General features: G+C 41.3%; 1 protein-coding gene across 1 annotated transcript; it reads left to right on the forward strand.

Moving 5' to 3' along the window:
- The first annotated feature begins 19,848 nt into the window (after nucleotides 1–19,848).
- Nucleotides 19,849–21,298, forward strand: LOC137839403 (uncharacterized). Its single transcript, XM_068648520.2, has 2 exons — nucleotides 19,849–20,738; nucleotides 21,211–21,298. The coding sequence occupies exons 1-2, from the start codon at nucleotides 19,849–19,851 to the stop codon at nucleotides 21,296–21,298; spliced, it is 978 nt and encodes a 325-aa protein (XP_068504621.2).
- The last annotated feature ends 5,115 nt before the right edge of the window (nucleotides 21,299–26,413 follow it).

Here is a 26,413-nt window from a genome sequence, read left to right on the forward strand (position 1 = left end):
TTTGTCTTTTTTATGAGACAAATAGGGGGAGAAGTATTGTTAGGAGTTGTAATGTTCTTAATTGTTTTTTACATCTTTTGAACATTGTTATTATTGACCGCGTTAACTGCTTTATATTTGTTTTTTTTTAAACTATTGTTATGTCTGGTTTACAAAATTTTAACCGGTTATCTCTGCGAAATAACCGATTGTTCTTATGCATTCTTGTATAATTGTTGGTTTCTTATCTGATTGTGGTTGATGTTCCTTTTGAAAATCACCTATTGAGAACTAGTGTATGGTGTACATCTGTTTTGGATTGGATTACCCTGTCTTTGTTCAGTGAATGCAGGATTCAACAAATTCTAAACAAAGAACATTCCTAAAAGCATCCCAAGGATTTGTCTCCATCAAATAGGGGGAGATTGTTGAAGATGGGAAGCTTTGATGTATCAAATCCTCATGGAACCTAAAGTTGTATTGCATTTTAGGTTTGGGTTTAGTTATGGGGTTTAGAATCTTTGTAAGATCAGTCTTGATTCCTACAGAAAGCATGTTTTAATCTATTTTAAAAGAACGAAGTGTTTTTTCCATGCAAAGGGAAAAACAACCGATTAAAGTTTCGAGACAATTGGTTGTTTGTCACTTAGCTGGAAAAGGAGTTTTGAAACTATTTTTTGAATCAGTTGTGTAACTATTGAAACCATTCAACCGGTTATATCGTGATTTCAACCGATTAAAAGTGAGTTTTCATAACAATATTTTGAAAACCTGTTTTAACTAATTCAGTTGTTCAAATCTACCTTAAACGGTAGTTTTTCAAAGGTTATAAATATAGCCTTCTTTCAAATGTTTCACACGAGAAATATATAGAAGTTTTGCACTCTGATTTGAGATAAAAAAGAGAGATTACAATCTGTTTGTGAAAAGGAGTTTTTCCAAACTTTAGCAAGATTGCTTTTGAGCTTTGCTGGGATTCAATAACTGATCATAGGGTTTCTGGTGTACTATTTTTTCAGGTGTTTTTTGTTGAACAAGATGCTTTAATGTCTCCAAATCCAAGAGGAAAGATTAAAGACCTTTTTGCTAGGTGTGTGTGTTGTCTAGTTGTTTTGAAACTTGTTAATTCACTCCTTAAGTTGATCCAAGTTCATTTGAATCTTTAATCTTTTGAAAAGATGGGTTTCATAAAAAGTTGTTGAAAAAATTCAACAGGTTGAAATTTTGAAACAACAGGTTGTTTTACCTTAGTAGTTTCAACAGGTTGAAATTTCGAAACAACAGGCTGTTTTACCTTAGCAGTTTTTGAAAAGGTTTTTGAAAAGCTTAACTTTGCTGTCAAGTCAATTTAACCGATTGTTTCGACAAAACAATCGATTGTTTTTCTGAAAACCTTAACAGAATTATGTTAAGTGGTTTTAATATGTTTTAAATGATCCTAACTACCTTGGCTCCTTTATTAAAAAAATTTGACCACTTGGTTGATCTATATAAAGGTGGTTTTACGCTCCTAATCTTGGAGTAAGAGAAAGAGTTTATCAAAACAGTTTTTCCAATATTTGAAAGAACTTTGGATCATTCTTAAGTGTGTGGAATAGGATTGGTTTGTAATTCTGATTTTTAAGCATTGTAATACACAGGTGTATTCTATTCCCTTCTTCCTTGATTACTGTATTTCTGTATTTGTGTTCCCAAGGAGTGTTGTGTGTTCTTGAGGTGTTCGAGATCAACATTCTTGGTGTGGTTTGCTAAAGGTAGTGTGTTTCTTGAGGGGTTCAAGATCACTACTTTGGTGTGTGGTGTTTGTAATCTGGTTTTGATTACATAGTGGTTTACCCAGTGGTTTCTGGGGACTGGATGTAGCTCTTGGTGTAAGAGTGAACCAGTATAAATTGCTTGTGTGCTTATCTCTTACCCTTAACTCTTTAAATTCTGTTTTTAAGCTGTTTAAGTTCTAACTGGTATAAACAACCGATTGTTTCGAAGAAACAACCGATTGTTTTTCTGATATCATCTTAAAACAGTTTTGGATCTTTGTTTCCTTGATTCTTTTCTCTGTAATTCAGCATTGAATTTCACCCCCCCCCCCCTTTGTTTAAGGCCATATATTCTAACATTTTCTACCCTTTCTTAGTTTCTTGTAATTGTTCATATTACATTCTGTAAACGTGTTTGTAAAATCCTGTAAAGTCAGTGTGATTCCGACTTAAGGTGTGTGTTGTGTGCAAAGAGGGTGAGTAGGTTTTGTGGTTTCAGGATCACCTCTTTGTAAGTGTTTGTAATTTGTGTTTGGTTACATAGTGGAATACTTAGTGGTTTGACTGAGGACTGGATGTAGCTCAAGGATTGAGTGAACCAGTATAAACCTTGTGTGTAAATCTCTCTCTCTCAACTCTTTAACCGTTTGATATTTTCGCTGCCATCAACAACCAATTAAATCGTGTTTTAACCGATTGATATTCTGATATCTGTTTCTGTTAGGCTGTTTGATTGACTTGCTGAAATGCTTATATGAGTTTATTGTTAAATATTCATTCTAAAGTAAAGTAATTGCGAAAATCTTTTAGAAACAATTCACCCCCCTCCTCTTGTTTAAGCCGTCAATTCTAACAGATTATACTGGAGAGGATAGTGAAGATGCGCAACTTGAACGAAATGATTCAAAAGAAGACAATGAAGAACATGAATTTGATGATGATTGAGTTATGTGTTATGAATACATTATGTGATTGTTAGTGTTGCTATTTTCTTGTTTATGTAATAACATAATGATTCTTTTGTGAAAGAAATTTTTGTTATGTTGCGTGTTTTTAATTGCAGTATGTTCCTTTCATTTATAATTGATAATATAATTTTTTTGCTATAGATGTCTTCAGGAGGATGTGACCAACCAAAACCTTACTTATCTAGTCAAAATAAGGGGAAAAGGGTAATGAAGCATAAAAGGCCACGATATGTGCTTAAAGTAAATATCCCACCCCCACCAAATGCACCTATTGCACCTGTACCTTCCCCATCCCCAACTCCTGCACATACATCTTCTCCTGCCCCAGGTCTCACGCCTATCTCAGAAAATGTTGTACCTACAGCTGCATCTTTCCCATGTTCTAGGACTGCTAACATACTCTCTCAATCAAGAATAGACATTTCTCCCACCACATCTTCCCCAACCCCAGTTGTGGCATCAACGCCTTCTCCATCAGGTACATGACCCTCAACATCATCAGTACCATCACCATTGCCAAGGGTTACACCATTATTAACACCCTCACAACAACCAGTGCCTTGTAGAATCAATGATTGTGCTATTGGGGAAGGTGCACAGATTTATCTTGATAGAGGTGATGTAGAATCAAACATTGAGGATGACACTCTCTCAGTTAGTCATGCTCTTCCTTTGATTTCACCTTATGGTCATGGGAAAGTAAAGACCATAAATAAAATCTTTCACATAATTTCTTTTATCAATTTATTATCTAATAATTTCTTTATTACTTGTTTATTTAAGGTTTCATCGATGAAGGGTTGCATCACAAGCAGTCACATTCACCATTAAACAACAATATTGTCAATCATGGCTTACATGGGGTTCAATGACTGATGAAGACAGAGAAATCTTCTTCGAACATTTTAAAGTATTTCTTCTTATATTTAATATCAACAATACTTGTTATATTAGACTTGTTGCATCTGACACGGGTGGTTCTTTACACACAGGTGGCTGCATTAGTACACATGACCATGCCATTCACATGGTATGTATTCACGAAACATATAAGTTGCATTGGACTTTGTTTGTAATTGGTTTTGAATTATGTTTTATGATTACATATTATTCTATTATACAATGTTTTAAGGTTAGATATTTGATAATACTACATTGGATTATATCCAGTTTAAGAAGTTGGATGATATTGTTTTGCATAAGAATAATATTATTTATGTTTGTTGTTTATAGGTAAAAGAGTTGGGTCGTCCTGCATATATTGATGAGGTATTTATGCAGACTCATATACAAAAAATTAATGGTGAATTTGTTGATGAAAGATCGAGACATACACACGTGAGTTACATTTTGTTGTTATTTTTCTTTATTTTACTTATGTATTGTACATATGACATTATCTTTGTGTATCAATAATAGGAAGAATTTCATCGTAGACTTTCCCAAGTCAGATCAGAGGTTGCATCTTGTAGATCACAATCTGGATCATCCCCCATAGATTCTGCAGAGGAAGACAAAATTAGAATTGAAAGTTAGCTTCTTGCGGTAGGTAGCAAGAAGAATGGTCGAATCTACAGGGTTGGAGACCTGGCTCATAACTTTAAACGTGGTAATACTCTCCCTATAATCAACATTCGAATTCCTCTAAGGATTCACCAAGTGTTTTGTTGCTAAAAGAATAAGTATGAAATTATAAGGAACACAATGATAAACTCACCGAGCATGTGAAATCATTGGTTATTATCATTCTTCCTTTCCTTCCTCCCGAAGCATGGAGTTTCGTTGAACAACAATCTCAACAAGTACTGTCGCCACAAGAACCACCAAGGCAAAAGGAACCACCCAGGCAACAACAAGATTACGATAATCATTATGTAGACTATAAGAATTATATTTGTACTTTTTTTAACAACAAATTACATTACAAGTTCACTTGACTTTTATATTATGTTATCTTTCATATGATGAGACTTCAATTATGTTATGTTTGAATTTGAAATTAAATGTGTGTTGGATATGTTAAATTATACAAGTTTTAAAAAAGGCATTCATTTCAATGCATGAATAGACATTTTGATGGATGTACGATTACCTACGAATTTACCTATGAAATACAGTTGGTGGGTAATGTGTGTGTATATTTTACCTACGGACTGTTGTTCGTGGGTATTGTCAGTCATCTCAGTATACAAAGTTGGCCCCACTAAACCTCGAGAAAGCATCAACGAAAGAAGTTCTTCCTTCTAGTCTTTTCCAGAAGGGAAAAGTTATGTAAATAAATTGGGTTCACTTTAGGAGTATAAATAGCAAAGATAGGCTAAAATAAGGTTCCTTTAGCATAATAGGGGGTGTAGGAAGCATTTTAGCTTGTTCCTTGCACTTTTGGAAGGCATTTTGACCTAGTTTCTAGAAGGACAAGCCTAGGATGCGGTTTTGACTTAGTCAAACCCTAAGGCTGCCCATTTTTTTCCCTTTTCTCGTCCTACCCCTTTAGCTTGTTTTCCAAGGCTCCTTCACCTGTAAATAAGAGGCCTACCTAGTGTATTTAACAAGTTGAAATTAATAGAAAAAGAGTTACTCTACATAAATTGTGTGAGGTGTTAGTGAGGTTTGAATTCCTCTTAGCATTTAGGTCTTATCTTGTGAGTATTGAGAGCTCTCAAGTGGCAGCTATCTTCACTTATCTTGGAGGCCAATCACACTCCAAGTGGCATGTTCCACTTCTCAAATCCATCACATAAGCTTTCTCCTTCCTTCATCTTTTCTTCCATTGTAATTCCATTTTTACTCTTTGCATCATGTTCTTGTTTGGTTTTCCTTGTTTCCATTCGACAATTCTTTTGGATTTCCTTTTCATGTTCTTTAATTGCTCACCTTCTAGCATGATTTTCACCTTATAATTGTCTTTTTCCTTTTGCCTTTGTAAAATGAACCTTCACATCTACTTAACACTTGGTTAAATTAATGTCCAGTGGGGATTTTCCTAAGGTCTTCACTCCTAAATTCCTAAAATATCAATCTAAGTAAAGTGTCACACCATAAAATGAACAATCCTAAAATGAACTCACATCATCGTGGGTATTACCTACAGACTGTTGTTCGTGGGTATTACCTACGGACTGTTGTTACCCACGGGTTGATTTACCTACGGATTCCTGTTGTTACATACGGATTTGGTCTGTAGGCAATTCAGTTTCGTTTTGTAGTGGTTGTTGCTGGAAGAACATAGTTGGTTTCTCTTTAAGTAAGAAGCCATTTTGAAGCACAAAGCCCGTCAACAGTGGCAGGAACAAAGAGATCTTAATACAGGTTTTTTTCATTCATTCGTTAAGTGGAGGAGGGTGAGGAATGGTTTAAACGGTGTTTTCGTGGACGGTATTTGGTGTGACGATAAAGAGGTGGTAAAGGATAAGGTTAGGAATATATTTAAATCTTGGTTTGACGAAGTCGACGGGATTCCTGTTAGATTAGATAATGCTAGTTTTAGCTCAGTTTCTAGAGAGGATAACAGAATGTTGTTTGAAGATATATCTGAAGAAGAAGTTAAATTTGTAGTATGGAGTTGTGATAGTTCGAAGAATCTTCGTCCTGACAGTTTTAATTTTGGCTTTTTAAAGTTCTGTTGGGAGATTTTAAAAGAGGATGTTCTGAAGGCTGTGAACGAGTTTGCAGATAGAGGTAGTTGGCCTAGAGGGTCAAATGCGTCGTTCATCTGTTTGGTTCCCAAGATTGACAATCTGCAGCAACTCAATGACTTCAGGCCTATCTCTTTGGTAGGCTGCTTATACAAAATCATCTCAAAGGTTTTTTCTCTTACGTTGAAAAAGGTGATAAGTAAGTTGATTGATTCTAGGAAATCTTCTTTCCTAGAAGGAATGAGCTTATTGGATAGTGTTCTCGTGGTCAGGTGTTGTAAGGAAAGTTGCAGAGAAAAATCTACTAGAGAGTCTGGAGGTTGGGGTAAAGAAGGTTAAGGTAAACATGATTCAATATGTGGATGATACCTTGTTTTTATGTGAAGTTAATTTTAAAATTTTTGTAATTTGAAAGTCATTCTACACTGTTTTGAATTAGCCTTTGGCCTTAAGGTTAATTTTTCGAAGAGTAGAATTGGAGGGGTGGGGGTTGTTCACACTATGATTCAGCAGTTTGCAGCAATCCTTAACTGTGAAGTGATGAAAACTCCCTTCAAATATTTAGGTTTGGTCGTGGAGGGGGGGGGAGCCAAAGGAGATTCTCGTTTTGGGACAAAGTGTTAGAAAAAGGTAAGACTAGATTAGGTAGATGGAAAGGTAGATTTCTTTCGTTAGTCGGGAGAGTTTGTCTAATTAAGTCAGTTCTTTCTTCTATTTTGTTGTTCTATATATATATATATATGTGTGTGTGTGTGTGTGTGTGTGTGTGTGTGTGTGTGTGTAAGTTTCCTTCTGTTATGCTAAAGGAGATTGAGAAAATTCAGAGAAGGTTTTTGTGGGGTTGGGGTTCATAAGGAAGGAAAATAGTGTGGGTTTCGTGGAAAAAGCCTTGCGAGCTCTATCTTAGTATTTTAAACTTAAGGTTTTTCAATGCAGCTCTACTGGGAAAGTAGATTTGGCGTCTGGGTACCAAGAAGGGTGGTTTGTGGAAGGAAATTCTCAAATCTAAATATGGAGGTTGGAGAAACTTGCAAGAACAAAGGATCAATGTTGAGGATTCCAACTAGTGGAGAGATTTGAAGGGGTTTGGGGGATGGAGGAATGGGGTAGAAACTTTGAGAACTGTTTTGAGTGGAGAGTGGGAAACGAGAAGGAAGTCTTGTTCTGGAAAGATGTTTGGGTGGGCAACAAAGATTTGAAAAGCAAATATCCAAGACTGTTTTCTTTGTGTGGTAGTAAAAAAAGGTAATTTAGAGTCTTTGGGGGAGTGGTTTAATGATAGATGGGAGTGGAAGTTGGTATGGAGGAGAGGTTTGTTTGATTGGGAGAAATTTCAAGAAGTCCAGTTGGTACAAGAGGTGCATGGAAAGGCCCCTGTCTTTAATTATGAAGATAGTTGGGTTTGGAAGGTTGGTAAGGATAGTGGGTTTTCAGTAAAGTCTGCCTATGTTAAGACTTTTGCTTTGCCTTCAGCCCAGTTTACTCCTTGGAGGGTGTTGCTTAATTCAGTTGCCATTAAAGATAACTTGGAAAGACGCGGGGTCTCAGTTGATAGCAACCTTTGTTGTTTTTGCAGGGTGGAAATGGAGTCAACAAGTCATTTGTTTTTTGAATGCAGGATTGCTTAGCTAGTTTGGAAACAATGTTATGCTTGGCTATGGATATCGTCGGTAGATCATGTTGATCCTGTTTCACACTTCTTGCATTTTAATTTGTTAAATGCTCATGTCCAGGTAAATGTTGTTTTGGCTAGTGTTTGGATTGCAATTGTTAGTATGGTCCACAGTAGAAGGTTGCACAGGGGTAGTTTGAGCAACCACAACAGATTTAGGAGGACGACCATGTAAGGCATAACATCTGTCAATTTTGTGGCCAAGTTTGCCACAATGGTCACACTTGTGACGCCCTTTGCCCGGCTTGTGAAGGCGAATACGATCATTATGTTGAGAGCATAAAGAAGAAGAGTCATCAACATGAGACGTTATATATCAGTGGTGTGTTTACCTGACACACCAAAAGGGTCAAACAAGTGGAAGTAAAATTGGGTACGATAGGAGATCCCAAAATTTGATCACGAACGTGAGAATAATCATCAGGAAGGCCATGTAAACCCAATAATATGAAGAACTTGGATATTTGTTCTAGTTCTTTAGAAGGAGTGGGGGAATGAGGTAATAACTCATTAAAATCATGAAGAAGAGCATGAAGTTTACCCAGATATTCTGCCATTGTACCATGAAGACGTTTGAGAGCAACAATTGTGAGAAAATTTTGACACACACCATAAAGACATTGAGTATCATTTGTGTATAATAATTTTGCTTGTTCCCAAACTTCTGAACATGTCTCATAGGTACGAAAAAGTTGTTTTAAAGATGAGTGAATGGTAGATTTGATAACAATGCATAATTGAGCATCAATTTTCAACCAATGGGAAACCTCATTTTCAGCAACAGTAGGATGAGTAACATGATCAACATAACATTGACTCTTAAGCCATAATTTAATATATGATGCTCAAGTGTCATAATTGGTTCCATTCAATTTGCCAATGGAAAAATGAACATTGACGTAATTAGTATAAATAGATGGATCTGGCATAATGACTCCGGAAGAAGCCATAGTGGTAGCGGCAGCGAAAACAAAAGAAGATATAGAAGATAAGGACAAATCCAGTCACCGGTTAATTGGCGGAAAACACAAAGATGAAGGCTCTGGCAGCGTCTCCAGCGGAGGCTCCAACGAGATTTTGACGACGTCTCCGGCAAGATTTTGACGGTGGCTCCGGCGAGGCAGTGGCGGCTCCGACGAGGCAGTGGGGCGGTGGTTGGAAAATTCTAGTGAATAGTGGGTTCACCAATAAAAATTAAACCCTAAACCCTAACCTTATGCTCTAGATACCATATTAAAAGAAAAGAAAAAATAGGGTAAATCCTTTGTGTATATTGAACACATAGGGTTATGTTTATATAGGAAAAGAAACATATGGGCTAAGCCCATTACATAAATATGAAATATCTAACAATATCTAGAATATCTCATAATATCAAATAATATCTAATTATATCTAATAATATCTAACAGTTCCCCTATGGAAGACTTTTGCTTTTCCTTCAGCCCACTTTACTGCTTGGAGGGTGTTGCTTAATTCAGTTGTCACTAAAGATAACTTGAAAAGACGCGGGGTCTCGGTTGATAGCAACCTTTGTTGTTTTTGCAGGGTGGAAATGGAGTCAACAAGTCATTTGTTTTTTGAATGCAGGATTGCTTAACTAGTTTGGAAACAGTGTTATGCTTGACTAGGGATATCGTCGGTAGATCATATTGATCCTATTTCCCAGTTCTTGCATTTTAATTTGTTAAATGCTCCTGTCCAGATAAATGTTGTTTTGGGTAGTATTTGGATTGCAATTGTTAGTGAAATCTATAAGCACAGGATTAAGCGTATTTTTAAAGGTGGAGTGATTGATCATTCAAAAATGTTCACCTTGGATCAATTAAAGGTTTGGTCTTGGGTAACATCTAAATCTGCTTTTACTCGCTTTACTAATTCTGAGTTGTTCTTTGATCATGTGGCCTGTATGTTTTCGATTAAGTGAACTTCTGCAAGGTTTCCTCCTTTGGCTGGGTTGTTTGTTGTTTTTAGTTTTGTAAGGACTAAGTTGTTTGGAAGGGGTTTGGTGGGTATTGTTGTGTTATGTTCATGTATAGGGGTTGAGTCACCCCTAAAGTGGTTCATATTTATTCATTTACTTGCTGATAAAAAAAAGCATTAATTTTTCTAATAAGGTTAAGGATAATATTGTTGGTGGATAAATGTAAGGAGTGTGTGTAAGGATGTGGTGCATACTAATTCATTCCAAAAAGCAATAGGTTGGGAGTAATATGTTCAAACTCTTATGTATTGAGGTGATATTTATTTATAATATTATGTTCTTGATTGGTGATTGCTATTATCATTTTATTCTTAAAGTTTTGAATCTTTATTCATAATATTGATCCTTAGATTTGATTGGAAAATACTTCAAAGCATCTGAACTAAATAATAATGCTTAACATATTTGAATGCTAGGAATATATTTGAAATGTTAATTGTTTTATAATGATAAGAATTTTTTATAAATATGCGAGGAATGGATATTTATGATAATTCTTAATAATTTTGTATGCGAGAAATCGATATGAATAATTTTTATATGTGTATCAATGTCAATCAAGATGGAATGATATATTTTTAATTCATTGAAAATACAGGCGAGTGAGAAGAGTTAACCCCAATCCCAATTTTCCCAATTGAATCATCCAAATCATTTACTTTTCTTTTATTTAATTTCTTAAAAATTCATGATACAAACAACCTTTCAAACAAACTTTTACACATCTTTTTATATTTAGTGAATATTATACTTGAGATTTTAGAACTATTCCTTGTAGGTTCGATATTTGTCCTTAGGGACAATTTATTACTTCTGAGTCGGTACACTTGTCATAAAATAATCATGCACTAGTTAAAATTAATTTTGAAAAAGCATACAACTTAGTAAACTGGGTATTCATGTATTATGTGATGGGTCATATGGGTTTCTGCAGAAAATGGATTTCTTGGATTAGGCCTTTCATGGAATCATCTACATTATAGGTATTAGTAAATGGTAGCCCAACTAAGGAAATCAGACCTTTTCTTGGCTTGGCATTTCGATGGGGAAGGTGGAGTAGAGGTTAGCCTTTTACAGTTTGTGGACAACACACTACTTATATGTGAGGCAATTGATAATATTCATGTATAAAATATGTGTTGAGGTGTTTTGAGATGGCTTCGAGCTTGAGGGTGAATTTTTATAAGACTAAAATTGGCGGTGAAAGAATTGATAATGACTTACTGTCCCTTTTCCACAACCTTAAATTGTAGCTTTATGGTCATTCCTCTTATATATTTAGGCCTACTTGTAAGAGGGAATCCTAGGAAAGAACTTTTCTGACAAGAAAAAGTGCAGAATATTACGAATAAGCTAAGTAGCTAGAAAAGGAAAATGCTATCATTTATAGGAAGGGCCTGCGTAGTTAAGTCTGTCTTATCTGTTGTGCCTCTCTTGTATTTATTCTTTTTTAAAGCACCAAAAATAATATGCAAATTAATCACTAAGATACAACGTAACTTTGTATAGGGTTGGAGGTTAGAGGGGAGGAAAATTCCTTGGATTAAGTGGAATAGTTTGTGTACAGAAAAAGAGTGTGGAGGGGGCTAGGAATTAGAGATGTAGAAAAGTTTAATTTGGCTTTATTAGCAAAATGAAAATGGAGGCTTGGTATCGAAAGTTAAGGTTTATGGATTGATGTGAGTTGATTTTTATATGGTTCCATTTTATGGTGACACTTTACTTAGAGTTGGGATTTTAGCAAGTTATAGTGAAACCGTAGGAAGATTCCCACTGGACACGAACTTAACCAAATGGTTAAGTAAGTGTGAAGGTGCACTTCACAAAGACAAAGATGAAAAATCAATATCAAGTGAGAGATGAAATGCAATGGGGAATGGAAATGGCAATAAGGTAAACATCAATGGTGGTCATGGCCAAACCAAATGATGAACCATAAATATATAACAAAATCAAAACCAATAGCAAGAATTCAAGACAAAGACATTGAAATGAATTGAAAAGAGTGGAAAAAGAGTAGCTTATGGAGTGGTTGTGAGAGTGGTTCACGCCACTTGGGGTGTGGTAGCCACCAAGATGAGTGAAGGGCCGCCACTTGAGAGTCTCAAGATAAGACCTAGCCAAGAGGAAACAAGTCTCACAAACACCTCACACAAATTGTGCAGAGTAACTTTTCTATTCAAATTCAACATGTCAATACATGGAGTAAGGCACCCTATTTATTGGAGATGGTGCCTTGGTGAGCAAGAAGCAAGGGTAGGATGGGAAACACAAAAAAAGAGGGAACCTTAGGGTTTGTCTAAGTCAAAACCGCACCCTAGGCTTGTCCTTCTAGAAACTAGGTCAAATTTCCTTCCTAAAGGGCTAGGAACAAGCTAAAATGATAACTACACCACCTATTATGCTAAATGAACCTTATTCTAGCCTATCTTACTATTTGGACCCCTAAAAAGAGCCCAAATTATTTACAACTTGTTTTATTCTTAAGAAGACTAGCAGGAAGAACATTAGATGCTCTGGTTTGTGTCCATTTCTCCCTCTGGTGAGGTATGCTAGATCCTTGGTGAGGTCTTCACTTGTTTGTTGAGATGACTTCTCATGGTGTGAATGGTAATGTGCATCCTTGGTCATCTTCTTGTTGGCTTGGTTTGTATCATGCCCCCCAGGTTTGATAGAATTTGACCTCGAATTTAGAATTTCTACAGATAACATAGTTAGTTTGTTCACATATAAGATAGTGCAGGGTGTGGGATGTGGAACAAACTTATGTTCTTTGAGTTTAGGCAGTTCAAAAGTGTGAGCTCTTTTTACAAGCCATGTTGGAAAAGAATATTTGGGGATGAAAGGGCTTGGTGATAAAAATCCTCTCAAAAGGTGAGAACCCTTAAGAGGTGTTTGATGTTCATCCCAAAGTTTATTTGTCCAAGATGTCAAGTAATTTTTATTTGGTAATGAAAAAGATAAGGAAGAAAGACACCTTCGAGGTGTAAGGAAAAGAATATTTGGGGATGAAAGGGCTTGGTGATAAAAATCCTCTCAAAAGGTGAGAACCCTTAAGAGGTGTTTAATGTTCATCCCAAAGTTTATTTGTCCAAGATGTCAAGTAATTTTTATTTGGTAATGAAAAAGATAAGGAAGAAAGACACCTTCGAGGTGTAATTTGTAGCATGGCACGAGTCAACATGATTGATTTAGTTGTGTAAGATGATATTTTATGACTCGGTTCATCGTTCCTTTCTTGCTCTTTTTCATTTTCTCTTTTGTTTTTTTATTTTTATTTGGTCCCCATGAACCTCTTTGGGAGAGAGGGTTTTAAGATAACCTTGTGCCCTTGGAAGTTAAAAGTCATTTTGTTCGTTATGCCATCATGAAGAACTTGTCTATCATATTGCCAAGGCCTTCCTAATAGAATATGTGAGGCTTCCATTGTCACAACATCACATAAAACCTCATCTTTATACTTTCCAATAGAAAAGGCTATGAGGACTTGCTTGTTTACTATTATTTCCCCCTCTTAACTTAACCATTGAAGTTTATAGGGCTTTGCATGAGAGATGGTAGGTAACCCAAGTTTGTCTACCACTCTTGTGCTTGCCACATTTGCACAACTTCCCCATCCACTATTAAGGAACACAACTTATCATTAATGAGGCACCTAGTGTGGAAAATGTTTTCCCTTTGACTTTCATCAAAAGGATTTAAAACTTGGCCTAGCATGTGCCTCACTACTAATAAGTCTCCTATACATGGAATTTCACTTTCTTCCTCACTTAGGGATCTAGAAGAAGTAGGGGACCTAGACCTTTGTGAGCTATGATCACTCATGACAACCCCCACTTTGACCATCATATTTCTTTTAGAAGGACAATTGGTTGCAATATGCCCAAAACCTAAACATTTAAAACACTTTTGACTTGAGATTTTGGTAGGTGACTTAGGTGTTGAAGTGGAGGGTTTACAACGTCTAGGATTGTAAGTGGAATCTTTCTCAAAATTTGAAGAAAAAGTTTGGGAAGAAGATTTGTTTTTGTTTTTCCAAGATAATTGGTAGTAGCCATCATTATGAAAGTTTTTTAAATGATTTTTCTTTGAAAGTTGATATTCTACCTTGATGGCAAGGTGAACCAATTTTCTAATGATGAATACTCATAAAGTTCTACCACATCTTAGATTTCCCTTCTCAATCCACTAACAAATCTAGCAATTTTGGACTCCTCAGTTTCATGCATGTCAATTTTAGTTAAAATTGTTTCAAGCTCTTTAAACTAATCATCTACACTACTAAGTCCTTGTTGAAGCCGTTGGAGTTTCAACAAAAGTTTCTTCTTATAATAAGGAGGAACAAACCTCGTGTGCATGCATTCTTTCAAATCATACCAAGAGACCACGGTTGGCCTCTTGTTTAGCCCAATCTCCATTACAATCTTATGTCACCACTGCATGGCATACTCTAAGAATTCTAAGGAGACTAATTTTACCTTTTGGTCCTTTTGGACCTCATGTACATTAAAAACTTGCTCTACCTTAGCCTCCCATCCTAACTAAATGTTGGGGTCACTTTCCCCATTAAATCTAGGCAATTTTACATAGGGAAAATAAATTTTAGAAGGATGGTGTTGATGTTGGGGCCTTTCATCAAATTGATTCATTCTTCAATCTTCATCTTCCTCATGGTTGTCATATTGAGTGATGCTCCTTGTAGCTCTCCTATGCTCCCACCTCCTTGGTGGTCTTACTTGTGCGGTTTCAAGCCTTTGGAGTCTCTCCTCCAATTGCCTCATCTCTTCTTCCTTTTGTTCTAGGGACCTTTTTGCCGCCACCAACTCACCCATAAGGAAAGCCTTTTGGGGAGATTGAGGTTTTGATGATTCCCCTTAAGAAAGATGAGCCATAAAATAAAAATAATGAACAAAGAATTAGTGAAAGAAAAGTTAGATCACTCTCCCTCAATCATGCGTCACTCTTGTGTAAAACAAAGAGGAGAAGACACAAGGCACTCAAAAAAGAAAGTTTCCCCTCAACAAAGGTCTTTCTAGGTGTTGAAATCTCTCAAATGAAAAGGACAAAGCCCTTAGCACTTGATCTTAATAGGACTACAACAAAACTTAAGGAAATTTTAAAGGACAAACAAGAAAAGCACAAAATAAGAAAGCTAAACCAAGTTTGAGAAAAGATGTATGACCAAAACTTTTTAAGAAAGATGTTACGACCAGTCCTTGGTCATCGACTCAGAGGCTGACCACAGACATTGCACGTCGATACTTGGTAATGGAAGGGAGCCACGTGAAGTGGGCACCAGACACATACCCGGGAGTCGGTCAATCTTTGGGTTGCTATCCTAAGCCCGATGTTGGAGATCGATATCGGACCTTGCCAGTAGAGGGAGAAGATCGGACATCGGCCGTCAGGATGAAGTGGAAGGCCCCGTAAGGTGGGCCCTAGAATGTCGTTAAGATAACAGTTAAAGACAAGAGATATGTGGGAAGCCTAAGTCACGAGGGATCCATGCACGTGGTGTGTATGACGCATGAAGGCGCAGCACCATGAATAATCCTAGGAGGCGTAAGGGCCCATTAGAATTAGGGTTTTTGCATGCATGGCACGTGGGTACTTAGGGAACCCGCGAAACAAATGGCGCTGAATATTAGGTGCACCAAGTTGGTACCTAGGCGGCCACTCTGATTATTCGTTGCACTCCAGTTAAGGGTGGTTCATGTGCCAAATACGCTAAGATTACACAATAGCGGCACAGGGACATTCTCCAAGGAACCCTAGACAATGGTAACAGAACAGAGGTAAACCCTAGTTTCAACCTATTTAAAGGGTGCAAAGAACCCTAACAAGGTATGCAGTTTTTAAGACTGAAGTTATTATATACACTTAGTGTTCTTTGCCCTAATACTGACTTGAGCGTCGGAGTGCAAACGGCCGCTAGGGCGCCCCTTTGTCTTTCCAGGTGAGAAGTTTCTTGACGGGGAAGGCATAGTTCTCAGGCAAGGATAGGAGGGCCAAAGCAGCTGTTGAAGTCAACCGGTGAGGCGAGTCAACCGGCAAGAACATTTGGCGCCCACCGTGGGGCTCGTTAAAACAAGGTCCCACTCACAGTTATGTAAGGAGTCTTAACCAGTAATATGAGGAGTACGAGACGGGCTGCAGCCAGATCCGAGGGAAGGGCACCCCCCGAGGAGAACAATGTGACCACGCAGTAGGTCCTGGATACGATGCGCGCTCTCCAAGCAGAAGTAGCAGCTTCTCGAGCGAACAACGCAGAATTACGCAGAGCCAATGAGGAAATACGAAGGGACTTACAACAGGTGGGAGAACGTGCGGAGGACGAGTGTGCACCACCAGTGCCACTTAGGGCACGTCCCATGCCATTCTCGCGAGCAATCATGAGTGTCGTGTTACCGACAATGTCTCTAGGTCTGATAGTCTCCTTCATAGGAGTAGAAGACCCAGAAGCCCATCTTACAGCATTCAACACCTAGATGATGCTCACCGGAGGATCTGACGTCGTCTACTGTAAGATGTTGATGGGCACCCTATCAGGTGCAGCACTAGAATGGTTCATCAGCCTCCTCGACGGACACATTACTAGTTTTGATCAGTTTGCCACACTGTTCAAGGAACAGTACCTTGTAAACAAGGCCCCCGTCCGGCTTTCTTACGATGTTTTTTATGTCAAGCAGTACTAGGGGGAATCCATGAAGGGCTACCTGAACAGATTCGGGATTCAAGTGGTCTGCTTGAAGCCCACCGATGAGGCCATGATAGTTAATGCCTTTGTCAAGGGAATGTTACCAGGGCCCTTCAGCGAATCATTTCTAAGGGTCTACCCGAAGACATTCACAGAGATTCGACGTCGAGCGTTAGCACACATTGTCGCAGATGACCGAGTCACGCAGAAGCAAGGCCTCGTCGCTCCTGTCCGACCACGAGCAACCACCCGACCCCAGCCTATGAGAGTCCACGAAGCGACAGTGGAGAAGAAAGGGGCGGAAAAACCCTAGGAGCGGACCCCAAGGGGGGCACGCACGAGAAGGGATCCTCCCCCAAAGCATAACTTCCGAGTGGAGCTCAAGGAGTTGATCGACATCCCTAACATAGCAGTTAGATTCAAGGTACCAACGAAGACTGATAGGAAGATGGGGCCCAAAAAGAATGCTTGGTGTGAATTCCACCAAGCGAATGGCCACCATATACGAAATTGCCTGGCCTTGGCGCATCAACTAGACGAGTTAGTAAAGAGCGGGTTCCTGAAGGATTACCTGCAAGAAGAGATGGACGATCAGACATTGGTGACTACTGGAGCGGATCAGGGCCACGAGGTGCCTATTCATGGAGAGGTAAACACTATCTCAGGAGGGTTTTCAGGAAAGGAATGTGCCGCCTCCCAGACGACAGTGGAGGCACCACAGGTAGATCTCATTCCCGACGTCGACCTCGTTTTCACACAAGCCGACCTCCGAGGTGTCATACCTCACGATAATGACCCAGTGGTAATCTCTCTAGTCGCCGCCGGGAGAAGGGTGCGCCATGTCCTCGTAGATCAAGGAAGTTCGGCCGATGTTATGTTCTTAACAACCTTCAACCACTTACGGTTATCCACGGACCAATTAGAGCCCTACGTTAGACGTTTGTATGGCTTCGCAGGGAATGAGGTAGAAGTCCATGGGTGCATTGAACTAAGTACCACGTTCACAGACAACCTATCTTCGCGCACTAATAATATTAGGTACCTTGTCGTCGACGCACCCTCAGCTTACAACATACTATTGGGAAGACCAACCTTAAACAGGCTGGGGGCAGTTCCCTCCACAAAACACATGAAAGTGAAATTGCCCTCCCTTGAGGGAGCAGTAATCACCATCGCGTCCGATAAAGGAGAAGCTAAGAAGTGTTACAAAAATAGCCTAAAGACGAAAGGAGGGATATTCTCTGTCACGTTCATACCACCAAGGGAACATGGAGTGACCCGAGAAGAGATCATCCGAGAAAACCGACCTGAGCCTGCCGGAGGTGTGGTAGAGAGGGAGATCAGAAGGAAGATGTTTAAACTTGGGCAATCATTAAACAGAGAGTCACGGAACCAAATCTTTGAGGTCATAGCACGACACCTCGATGCCTTCGCGTGGTCCGTCGCTGACATGCCCTGCATTGACCCTGATTTCTTGTGTCATCGCCTCACTATGGACCCCAGCGTCCGGCCTGTCCGCCAGAGAAGACGAAATTTCAACGAAGAGAAGCGACAGGTCATCCGGGAGGAGACGGAGAAACTGTTGAAGGCTGGCCACATCAGGGAAATCCAGTACCCTAAATGGTTAGCCAACGTGGTGCTAGTGAAGAAAGCAAATGGGAAGTGGAGAATGTGTGTCGACTTCACGGATCTCAACAAAGCCTACCCAAAGGATTCTTACCCGCTGCCCAACATCGATGCCTTGGTAGATAGTGCCTCGGGGTGTAGGTTGCTAAGCTTCCTGGATGCTTTCTCTGGTTACAACAAGATCATGATGCACCCTAGGGACGAATGCAACACCGCGTTCATGATCGAGTTGTCCTGTTATTGCTATAAAGCCATGCCCTTTGGGCTGAAGAATGCAGGGGCCACCTACCAACGACTAATGGACAGGGTGTTGGCACCCATATTGGGACAAAAAGTCCAAGCATATGTAGATGACATGGTGGTCACCACCTAGCAGAGGGAACAACATGCAGCTGACTTGGAAGAGTAATTCACTACAATAGCAAAATACAGGTTAAAGTTGGACTTGGAGAAGTGCGTGTTTGGAGTAGAGGCAGGGAAATTCCTAGGTTTTTTGCTCACTGAACGAGGAATCGAGGCGAACCCCGAGAAGTGTGTTGCCATAATGATGGAAACCAAGTAGAGGACGCTCAAGCCCGTGAAGCCCAAGCCCAACAAGGGGCCCAAGCCCAACGAATCACTAGGAGCATGGCAAGAGCTTTGGGACAAGAGTATCAAAAGATGACTCTTCTTATTTCTATTGTGTAGAGTAGGGGTAAGCATATTAATAAATAGGTGTGAAATTAGTAAGGGATGCTAGGGGGAGTGTAGATATGAGTTAGAAGGTGCCAAACTAGGAAGGAAAGTCACACTTCCTTCATGCACTAGTTGGCGCCGAATTTGAGTGTCATTTAGGGGCACATTTGCATTTGATTAGCTTAGCATTTCAGCACCTTATAGGCTATAAATAAAGGTGCTGCCCTTGTACAAATGAGATTTGGAAATTAGAAGTAGAGAAACTATACTCAAGTTTAGAGAGAAATTGTGAGTCTTGTTGTCTTCTTCTTCCTTTGCCTTATCTTGTGTGCCAATGGTGAGCTTCAAGTGGCGGCAACCTTTCACTTATCTTGGAACAAGACTCCAAGTGGCGTGAATGCAGTTCCAAAGTCTCAAATCCAGCAAGCTTCATTCCATAAGTGTTCATTCTTTCATCTCTTGCAATTTCAATCGGTAGTTTCCAATGTTTAGTGTTCTTCATCCTTTTTCACCGTTTAAATTTGTGTTTCCTAGCTTAGTCTTCAATTTCTGTTCGGTGCAGTAGTTATATCTTTCAATTCTGTTCGGTTTTCAATTGTTGTTCTTCAATTCTTGTTGCTTGATTCCATTTGACAATATATGGACTTCCATGTGAGCTTTGGTTCGGTGCAAAGTCTTGGTGAGTTCTTGAATTAGAACATTGATCCAATTCTAAGTAAAGTGCCAATTCATGACCAACTCAAGTTGCTCCTAAGAATGTCAAAGAATCATGTATTCTTGTTATTGCATTCACATCACATAATAAATATAAGAAGCCCGATCTCAGTGAAAGAAGTGCAGCAATTGATAGAGCACATGGTCGCTCTGTCCAGGTCCGTGTCGGCAGGAGAGGACAAGGGTCATCCTTATTTCCAGTGCTTGAGAAGGAACAACAAGTTCGTCTGGACCCGTGACTGTGAGGAGGCTTTCGAAAAATTGAAGAAGTACCTGGCCAGCCCTCTAGTATTGTGCAAACCCGAGCTAAGTACCCCACTCCGTTTGTATTTCACAGTTACAGAAAGGGCTATCAGTTCAGTCTTGTTACAAGAACAGGACCTGGTACAAAGACCAATCTACTTCGTTAGTAAGGTGTTGCAGGGGTCGGAGGTAAGATACCAGACCTTGGAAAAGGCGGCCTTAGCAGTAGTCTTTTCAGCAAGAAGGCTCCGCCATTATTTTCAGAGTTTCATCGTCATGGTAATGGCGGACCTTCCAATCCACAAAGTCTTGCAGAAACCAGATGTGGCGGGAAGAATGGCACGATGGGCGGTAGAATTATCTGAATTTGACATACATTATGAACCCAGGGGCCCCATCAAGGGCCAGATCTATGTCGACTTCATAGTAGAACTCTCCTCAGCAGCTACCCATCAAGAAGGGGCGGATTTCAAGTGGGTACTCTCAGTAGATGGTTCCTCAAACCAACAAGGTAGTGGAGCAGGTGTCATTTTGGAAGGTCTGGATGGGTTGCTAATCGAGCAGGCCCTCCGTTTCGCTTTCAAAGCTAGTAACAACCAAGCGGAGTACAAGGGCCTGATCGCAGGAATGCTGTTAGCAAAGGAAATGGGAGCAAGGGGATTGTTGGCGAAAAGTGATTCTTTGTTAGTTACAGGACAGGTCACGGGGGAGTACCAAGCTAAAGACCCTCAAATGGTCGCATATTTAGAATACGTCCAGGTGCTGAAAGAATCAATCGACGTGTTCGAGTTAGTCCATGTACCCAGAGAACAAAATGCCCGAGCTGACTTGCTTGCAAAACTCGCCAGTTCGGGCAAGGGGGGCAGGCAGAGGACGGTGATTCAGGAAACTCTGAAGACACCTCGAACAACCACGGACAAAATGGCAGAAATCCAACATGTTGACACTTCGGAAGGGACAAGGAGGAGTCATCAATCGTTACCGCAGGAGATGATGAAAACGCCTAGAATAAGCAGGTATCCGGTTCCTGGAGAGATAGTGCCACAGGTTCAACAGATCGAGGTAGGAGAAACTTGAATGATAGCCTACCAGTGTTACCTGGCTGACGGAATACTCCCGTTAGATCCCGCAGAAGCCCAGAAAATAAAGAAAAATTCAAGCAAGTACACTATAATTGATGGAAAGTTATTTAGGCACGGATTCACCCATCCCATACTGGTATGTGTGGATGGTGAGCAATGCTCGCGCATCATGGCACAGCTACACGAAGGAATATATGGTAGCCATATTGGCAGCCGATCTCTCTCATCAAAAGCCCTCCATGCAGGTTATTACTGGCCAACCATGAGGGCAGACTGCACAAGATACGCCCAACGATGCAAACAGCGCCAACAACACGCTGATTGGCACAACGCACCCGTAGAAGAATTGAGATCGATATACAGCCCATGGCCATTCCATACGTGGGGAATCGATATTTTGGGGCCCTTTCCTTTGGCAATAAGGCAGATGAAGTACCTCGTGGTTGCCATAGAGTACTTCACGAAGTGGATCGAAGCTGAACCAGTAGCGCAGATCACGACCCACAAGGTCCAACACTTTGTGTGGAAAAACATAGTGTGTCGTTTCGGGATCCCGAAGAGGTTAGTATCTGATAATGGTACCCAATTCGCAAGTCAGCAACTGGGTAAACTATGTACAGAGTTGGGAATAAAGCAAGTATTTGCGTCAGTAGAACACCCCCAGACGAACGGATAGGTGGAGTCGGCCAACCGAGTTCTGCTCAGAGGTCTGAAAAGAAGATTGGACAAATCCAAAAGGAATTGGGCAGAAGAAGTTCCTAGAATCATGTGGGCCTACTACACCACCCCTCAATCCACAACCAAGGAAACGCCATTTAATTTGGTGTATGGTTCGGACGCTATGATCCCAGTAGAGATCTAGGAGAACTCACCACGTTTCCAGAACTTCGTGGTCGAGGAATCGAACGAAGAAAGAAAGGTGAACCTGGACCTACTGGATGAAGTGAGGGAAGAAGCAAAGATCAAAGTTGAAGCCTTGAAAAGGAGGGTGGAGTACAAGTACAACTCCAAGCTAAGACCTCGCTAGTTCCAGATCGTCGACATGGTGATGAGGAAGGCTCACCCGTACCAGTTAGAAAACAAGCTATCTCCCAAGTGGACCAGTCCTTTCAGAACAACGGAGGCCCTTGGAAATGGAGCATATAGACTCGAGACATTAGAAGGTGGCGTGATTCCTCGCACTTGGAATGCGACCGACCTAAAGTTTTACTTTAGTTAAATCTTGCACTTGTACACGTTTATGGGGACACTCTTTTTCCCTTAAAAGGCTTTTTTAACGAGATCACCCGAATAAAAGTTATTCAGTTAAAAGTACATTGCAAAGTTAATGAACCTCTCCCTTGTAGTGATAAAGTTAAGAGCGGAAGCAATATGGTTCCCCGAGTGGACCTCTCTTACGTAAGTTCACCAAGCCCGAGAATAGTACGGTTCGCATAAACGAACGAACCTCTCCCTTGTAGTGATAAAGTTAAGAGCGGAAGCAATATGGTTCCCTGAGTGGACCTCCCTCTTACGTAAGTTCACCAAGCCCGAGAATAGTACAGTTTGCAGAAACGAACGAACCTCTCCCTTGTGGTGGTAGTTAAGAGCAGAAGTAGTATGGTTCCCTGAGGGAACCTCCCTCTTGCGAGAAATCACCCAGTTCGAGAACGGTATGGTTCGTTAAGATAAAAGAACCCTTTCCCTCGAAGTGATGCCCAGAGAAGTGGAGGCAGTTTGGTCTTCCCAATAAGCCCCTCTGGTGCAAGTTTACCTAGGTGAAAAAGAACATGGTTCGGGAAAAAACTAAAGGAACCTCTTTCCTTTGGATATCGCGCAGAAAACAGAGGTAGTTTGGCATCCCTAGGTAAACCCCACTCGTGTGAATACGCCAAGACAAAAGAAAGTATGTTGCAAGTATCGGATTCTCAGCTATACCCTGACTCTATACAGCAAGGGTGAAATTAAGAAAGTAGCCACCCGTGTGGGATAGCCAACATCAGGAAGAGGAAGGCGTACGCCCCCTCTCACGTATCAAACTCCACACAGATAAACAACTACGCAAGGCAACAACAGTTATAAAGAAATAAATGCTTATGAAGTATACATACAAAGAAGTTTGGTTGACTACAAAATAGAGTTACAGAGAGAGTCATCCTCGTGGCACGATCTGGCCATCCACAACGCATTTGGACTCATCAAAGAGGGAGGGATCTACTTCAGGGTATGTGCAGGTGAACTGAGCGACAGCATCTTGAAACCTCTCATCGTAGGCCGTAGCAGCATCATTCATAAGCTCCTCTTCGGCCCTTCTGAAGGACTCAGTCTTCTCGACCAATTCGCCCTCAACCTGCCCTAGGAGGATCTCGCGTTGTGTGCCCCTACTCTCCAGATCAGCCACCTTCCCCTTCAGTTCGGCCACAATGTCATTTAGCTCAACCGTGCGGGTACGTAGAGGCAGGATCTTTGCTTCCAACTCGACAGCCTCCAGGCTCTTGTCTTGAAGGGCCTTCTTGGCGTCTTTTTCAGTCTGACGAAGGCTGGCCATCTCCAGGTACAGAGCAGTTTCACGGTTGGCAAAGACTTTGGCCCTGGCAACAAAATCGTCCCCAAGCTTCACCATTTTGGCCTCGAGGTCCCTGAAAGCTTGCGTCCTCGCAAGTGCCCGGTTGGAGCCAAACAAGAGGTCCCCCAGAACGTTAGCCACGCGCTCCTGAAGGAGAATATCATCTAGGCCCTCCGCCTCACAACTTTGGAAACGACTAAGCGCTTGTCTGAGCAGCAAAGGGAGGGGCGTGGGGGAGTCCATCTCTTGACTTCTAGTTGCACTCTCTCCCCCACCCTCCAGGGCAGCAGCTGGAAGAGGGGAGGAGGCGCTAGGAGAATGGTCTATGAAGGTCGGAGCGCCAGCCGAGACAGAAGCTGAAGGCACCACAGATGTGCCCACCCTTGGTCGCTTGAAGACCAGGCCGATGCAAGTGTCTTCGTCATCCGACTCTACCGCCAATACCCTCCTGAGTTCACCGACGGTAGGGGCTGGATTAGTGGGCTGAGAGGTTGGAGCAATCGATGTCGAAGGAGCCAAGGGTATTGAAAGTCCTGTCCTAATGGTGGCCGCCCTTTGCTTAGGCAGGAGATCCGCCAATTTCCTCTTCTTATCTTCGCTGAGACGCATATCTGTGTAGTAGAAACAGGTCAATATGAAACAAGCAAACAAGACCAGGATACATGCAAGACCATAACAAAATAAGAAGCACGAGAGTGCAGGAATACCAATATAGCTTTCAAGATCCTCGAGGCTATACTCACGCTTGAGTAGCTCCAAAGTACTCAGAGGGGCGGTGAACTCGGACAAAAGCTCACATACACCTCTCTCCAGGGTAGAAAGATCCTCGAGACGTCGGACCCTCTGTAGGTTCGGCTTCTCTATCCAGTACAAGGGGAACCCATCTAAAAGAGAAGGGTCCCTCCGGTTGCAGCGAACTTTAAAAAAGTTCTTCTTAAACCCTTTGTATGATTGCTGAAAGAGTGTCAAGAGTACTCTCCCAGCCACGCCATTGAGGCTAACTCACAACTTCTTTCCCGGGTCTTTGGCCTCGAAGAAGTAGAGGAAGATGTCCACCGACGACTTAAGACCAAGACTGCAGCAGAAAATTGCAAATGCCCGCACGAACGCCCAACTGTTAGGATGAAGTTGGGCGGGGGCCACATTTAACTCAGTCAGCAAAGTACGCTTGAAGGAGGTAAAGGGCAACCGGAACCCCAGCCTTCAAAAGAGGGTCGGGTATACAAAGTAGAAAGGATCCTCAGGGTCGGAGGCCTCATCGGCACACACCGGTTCCCCCACGCGGCAAGCCACCATCCGCACGAAACGGGTGGCACGATTGTCTCTTTCTATAAGCTGCTATGCTTTTCAGGGTAGTGAAGGTAGATGTCTCCCTTAAGAAGTCCGCTGGAGCCCAACGGTACAGAGACTCATAAAAAGAGGCAGGAGGGGGGGAACTGAGGAAAGTGGAGAAGCAGAGTCCGAAGGAGAAGCCGGTTCGGGAACTCGCTTCGTTCGCTTAGTCATCTTGACGAGAAAGATAAAAAGAAAAAGAAAGGAGAAACTTTAGAAGGGAAGCGGCACGACTCAACAGCATCAGAAGAAACCCAGAAAACAGAAACCCGAAGCGTGAATAGTAGAAATAAATGCACAGGAAATGCGGAAATCATAAACAGACCCTGGCAGGTGTAATCATGTCGCGAACAATAAAATCGTAAGTGGCAAAGCAATCGGAAAGTAAAAATCGTACCTTTCGAGTGTTGGAATCCGGAGGTTTGAACAGGGGGAAAGAGAAGAGAGTGTTTTTCTGCGCAGAGAGCTAAGAGGAGGTCGTGCAAATGAAAGTGATGAAACAGTAGTGGGAGCGTAAGGTTAAGATGTTTGAACAATGCACTAGGAAGTTCAAGCGCCAACAAATCCCGGCCATCGATTTTGACACGTGTACATAGATCACGTGGAGAACGATGAAACGTCACTTCGGTGTACTGTTCACACTAGCTACCCAGTGCCACGTAGGTCGCGCAGCGCGATCACTTAGTCTCTTTACTGAAGCAAGTTACAGCTTGAGACTAGGGGGCTTGTGTCCCGACCAGTCCTCGGTCATCGACTCAGAGGCTGACCTCAGACATCGGACATCGATACTTGGTAATGGAAGGGAGCCACGTGAAGTGGGCCCCAGACACATACCCGGGAGTCGGTCGGTCTTTGGGTTGCTATCCTAAGCCCGATGTTGGAGATTGATATTGGACCTCGCTAGTAGAGGGAGAAGATCGGACATCGGTCGTCAGGATGAAGTGGAAGGCCCCGTAAGGTGGGCCCTAGAATGTCGTTAAGATAACAGTTAAAGACAAAAGATATGTGGGAAGCCTAAGTCACGAGGGATCCATGCACGTGGTGTGTATGATGCATGAAGGCGCAGCACCATGAATAATCCTAAGGCCCATTAGAATTAGGGTTTTTGCATGCATTATACGTGGGTACTTAGGGAACCCGCGAAACAGATGGCGCTGAATATTAGGTGCACCAAGTTGGTACCTAGGCGGCCACTCTAATTATTCGTTGCACTCCAGTTAAGGGAGGTTCATGTGAGATTACACAATAGCAGCACAGGGACATTCTCCAAGGAACCCTAGATAATGGTAATAGAACAAAGTTAAACCCTAGTTTCAACCTATTTAAAGGGTGTTAAGAACCCTAGCAAGGTACGCAGTTTTTAAGACTGAAGCTATTCTATACACTTAGTGTTCTTTGCCCTAATACTGACTTGAGCGTTGGAGTGCAAACGGCCACTAGGGCGCCCCTTTGCCTTTGCAGGTGAGAAGTTTCTTGACGGGGAAGGCACAGTTTTCAGGCAAGG

The sequence above is a fragment of the Phaseolus vulgaris genome, chromosome 3, assembly GCF_051622355.1.
Source record: "Phaseolus vulgaris cultivar YP4 chromosome 3, ASM5162235v1, whole genome shotgun sequence".
Taxonomy (NCBI): domain Eukaryota; kingdom Viridiplantae; phylum Streptophyta; class Magnoliopsida; order Fabales; family Fabaceae; genus Phaseolus; species Phaseolus vulgaris.